This window comes from Fulmarus glacialis, unplaced genomic scaffold (genome assembly GCF_000690835.1).
Source record: "Fulmarus glacialis isolate BGI_N327 unplaced genomic scaffold, ASM69083v1 scaffold3278, whole genome shotgun sequence".
In the NCBI taxonomy this organism is placed as follows: domain Eukaryota; kingdom Metazoa; phylum Chordata; class Aves; order Procellariiformes; family Procellariidae; genus Fulmarus; species Fulmarus glacialis.
This window is the reverse complement of record NW_009226158.1, coordinates 38,067-42,196: the sequence shown is the minus strand read 5'-3', so window position 1 is coordinate 42,196 and position 4,130 is coordinate 38,067. Positions and strand designations below refer to the sequence as shown.

At 37.1% G+C, this 4,130-nt stretch overlaps 1 protein-coding gene across 1 annotated transcript in view; it reads left to right on the top strand.

Moving 5' to 3' along the window:
- Positions 1-95: 95 nt before the first annotated feature.
- Positions 96-4,130, top strand: part of CLCN3 (chloride channel, voltage-sensitive 3) — a 37,984-nt gene continuing 33,949 nt past the window's right edge. Inside the window, exon 1 of the mRNA XM_009582702.1 lies at positions 96-177. Within this exon, the coding sequence (XP_009580997.1) occupies positions 96-177 (82 nt within the window). The remainder of the gene's footprint in view (positions 178-4,130) is intronic.

Below are 4,130 nucleotides of genomic sequence, written 5' to 3'. Positions count from 1 at the left end.
TGGTCGAACATGGCAGCGTCCCCCGCGGCCGCCCTTGCCTGAGAAGTGCCGCGGCCCTTCTGAGCCGGCAGACGGGCTTCGGGTTCGTCACGTCCATGGATGTCTCTTCTGATCCCTATCTGCCCTACGATGGCGGGGGAGGAGACGGCATTCCGCTCAGGGAGTTGCATAAACGAGGTATGCCGAATTTACGTTTGAGTTACTTGTTTGCATAGCTGGATGTGCAAGACTGCTGTTCAGATTTGAAGCAGAGGTGTAAAGGCTTGTTAATTACTGCGTGGCTTTGTTTTGCCAGCCTGATGCCTTTTATAGGAGGAGAATTCAGTTCTGGCTGGTTCCTGTGCTGTCGGTGATTGTTTTCTCTGTGGGCAGATTAGTCCTGCTTCACATCTATATGTGGCAGTCTTTCCTTTCTCTCTCTCTTTCTCTCTCTCTCTTAAATCAATAAAACCATCTCGTGCACAAAAAAAACAAACTTGTGGTTGTGACTGACCATGACCAAATTGTCAGGAGTTAATTCAGTAGGCTATTTTCATGCCTTTCACTAACTTGAATAGGAACAGTGTTTGTCTAGCTTTGAAGTTTCCGTACGTGCTTTTAGACTTGACTCTTTGTTGACGTCTTTGATAAGTGAAGGGAAAGCTATACAACTGTAATATGTCAGTTAAGCTAATAATTGATGAGCTCTTAAGAAACTGGAGCTTTGTGGTAGGTTCTTTACACTGTTGCTTGCAAGGAAGGAGATTTAAAAAGAAAACAGTGTTATCAATGATCAGGAAAAAAATCCTCTTTTGAGCTTGCCTTTTGTTTCTTACTGCAAATATAAAGCAGAATACGTTCTATAAAGATTTAGTTTTGTACTGAGAGAAGATACAGGAGAAGTAAGTTAAAGTTATGCCTTCAAATTCTGAGGATATAAGTCTTTTTTTTTCTTGGTTGGATTTGATAGTTACACCTTGATGTTTAAAAACAGTAGATGTGGTAGATTCTCACTTTAGTTTTGTTTAAATTGGCTAATCTAAAATTAGAAGGTTATCAACGTTTATGGCTGCTGGTGATGGCATTAGAGAGGAGGTAGGCTGAGAATAAAGATAGATTTACATAAGATGATTTTTTTTTTCTCTCCATGTTAATTTATTCTTTCACTTTTCCTTGTAAACTCTTATTTCTTTAAATAAGTTAATAAAGTCACACTTTTCATTGTGTTCATCAAGCATTTTTGTCTGCATTTTAGTAGTTTACATAAAAGGTTATTTGTTGTCTTTTTATGATTCTTAAAATGTTTTTCAGCATACGTTAAGAATATCAACAAGTTCTAATATGGCTTAGAGTATTTTAAGACAAGCAAATTTTTCTGCGCCCAGATCATTATTATGTAGCAGGTGCTGGATAGTTCTCTAAGTCAGATTTTAGAACCACTTCTGAGAAATCGAGGATGGTATTTTCTTAGAACATTTGCAGGGTGTAAATTGGAGATCTTATCAATGTATTTAAATACCTGAAGGGAAGGTGCAAAGAAGACAGAGCCCGGCTCTTTTCAGTGGTGCCCAGTGACAGGACCAGGCGCAATGGGCACAAACTGAAACATGGGAGGTTCCCTCTGAACATCAGAAAACAGTTTTTTACTGTGAGGGTGACTGAGCACTGGAACGGGTTGCCCAGAGAGGTTGTGAAATCTCCTTCCTTGGAGATGCTCAAAAGCTGTCTGGGCACGGCTGGGCAACTGGCTGTAGGTGTCCCTGCTTGAGTAGGGGGTTTGGACCAGATGACCTCAACCATTCTGTGAGTGTAGTTTTGTAGATAGTTTTAAAGGTGAAAACTGCAAAACAGCCCTATTATTATACTTTCAAACTCTGCAAATTATAGTGAAATGTGATCAGGTGCATATTCCTGGAAATTACCAGATTTTAGTTGATTTTACAATACAAAAAGTAGATATTGGCAGTGCAAAATGGCATCTGGCACATTGGAGTATTGCTATTAAGTATACAGTTTACAAATACTGTAATGAAAACAGTCGAGGGTTTGACTAGGTGTTCCCATTGTGGTGACACCGCTAGGAGCCAGCAAGAGAATTCCCATTTGTGACTTGTCACTTTTTGCAGTTTCATTGAATTCTGTTAGGGCTTGTACTTACTATATTCTAATACCGTATTTCAAAACCAATGTTACTGGTGCTTCTTCGGTTGCTATAGAGAATTTAGATTAAAATAAAAACCCAAACAACAACAAAACTCCAACAGTGTTACCATAATCTCTTGCAAATCTTAATTTGTCAAGTGCATATGACTCATAGGAAAATAGAGTCTCCAGACCAGTTTGTTCCATTTCCTGTCCTGCTGATTTACAATACCACAGTAATCTGTTCTTGTCATCTAGCTATTGAAATAAGGCTTAAAATGCTAGCAGACAAAACCAGAAATTTAACGTAAATTCGTGACGTTTCTTTATTATCTGTGAGTCTAGAAAAGGATACTACCAAGATTTTTTTTCCTCTCATGTAGATTTCAGAGCATTGTAATAACAAGCTAAGATCCTGCTGATTTACAATACCACAGTAATCTGTTCTTGTCATCTAGCTATTGAAATAAGGCTTAAAATGCTAGCAGACAAAACCAGAAATTTAACGTAAATTCGTGACGTTTCTTTATTATCTGTGAGTCTAGAAAAGGATACTACCAAGATTTTTTTTCCTCTCATGTAGATTTCAGAGCATTGTAATAACAAGCTAAGAGAAAATGGATAAAAATATTTTAAAGGAGAAAACAAGCTTAATTGTTAAAGCCTGTGGATTTTTTTTTCCCTTATTCACATACTGACAGCTCTTCTGTCCTGCAGAGTAATGTTCACGTCATGCAAAACTGCTTTGTAACATCAGAGCATTTGTTGCACTAATTGAGTGCAGTGGCTCACCCAAAGTGGCTGTACCTCAGCAATGATGAAATGACTGTTTAAATCATTAGGGGTCCTTGAGGTTTAATTAACGGTCTTTACTAACATTCAGTGAGATGAAATACAAAGTATTATAATACGTTATTATTAAAAGCCTGACCCACTGGTTTGCATTAAGATGATGTTTGGGTTGTTTTTTTTTTTTTCAGTGCAAATAGACTGTGAAACATCAAATGGAAAGATTTTTTAAAATATGTATTTATTAATTGTGTTTATCTTTTAACGTTCATTACTCATCATTATCTCTTCGGAAAAAAATACAGATGTTATGGAATACTTCTTATCAGGAGTTCCTTTAACTTGCTCTGTCCTGAGACTTCTTTTTATGTGGTACTAAATGCATCATTCCAGAGCTCCTTATCCTCCCTGATACACTGAAACAAAACTGCAGGAACACAGTTCACTTCTACTCTCTTCACTGGTAACTAAAAGAGTTAAAAGTACTACTTCTCTCCTCAGAAAGGGTTTTAAAGTCCTGATGTAGGATTGCATGTATCATAAGTAAGTGACATGTACACTTTTCCATAAGGATTTTTTATATAATAAACCATATGCTGGAATATACGTTGTATAAGTAAATTATTTGTGTTGCTCAATTCTTTGCCCTTGGATTTATTTTTGCATCATTGTTGCTAACTGGACCCTTTTGAAAGTTCGAAATTATCTGTATCTTGCTTGTCTTCCAGCCATTCACAGAAATGCTCCCACTCTTTGATTCCCCTCCTCTCTTTTTTTTCCTAAATAAGCATTAATTTCACCATTCTTTAAAAATCTGAAATCTGAGCAACAGCAGTACATGTATAGTGGCCAGGCTACCAGTAGCAAAATTTGAGCTTCAGCAACCACAAGTGTTGTTAATTCCCTTTTATTTGTTACATATACATAAGCACATCTTAGATTTTGGATTTTGGAAGTCCTCAAGTGAAATTAATGAAGTGCTGAACCATTAATAATCTGTGATTGAGACAGTAGCCAGGAGACGTGAAAATTATGTATATAAAGAGCACACCAAATTTACTGATGACTTAGTTTTAGTAAACCTAATTTTTTTCGAGAGACAAAATAACTCACAATTTCATTTATTGTCCACCAATCACCACTGCATGTAGGTGCAACTCCTATTGCTTAGACTATACTATTAACACTAACATTGGGGGAACCTCTCTGCCCCTCCCTCC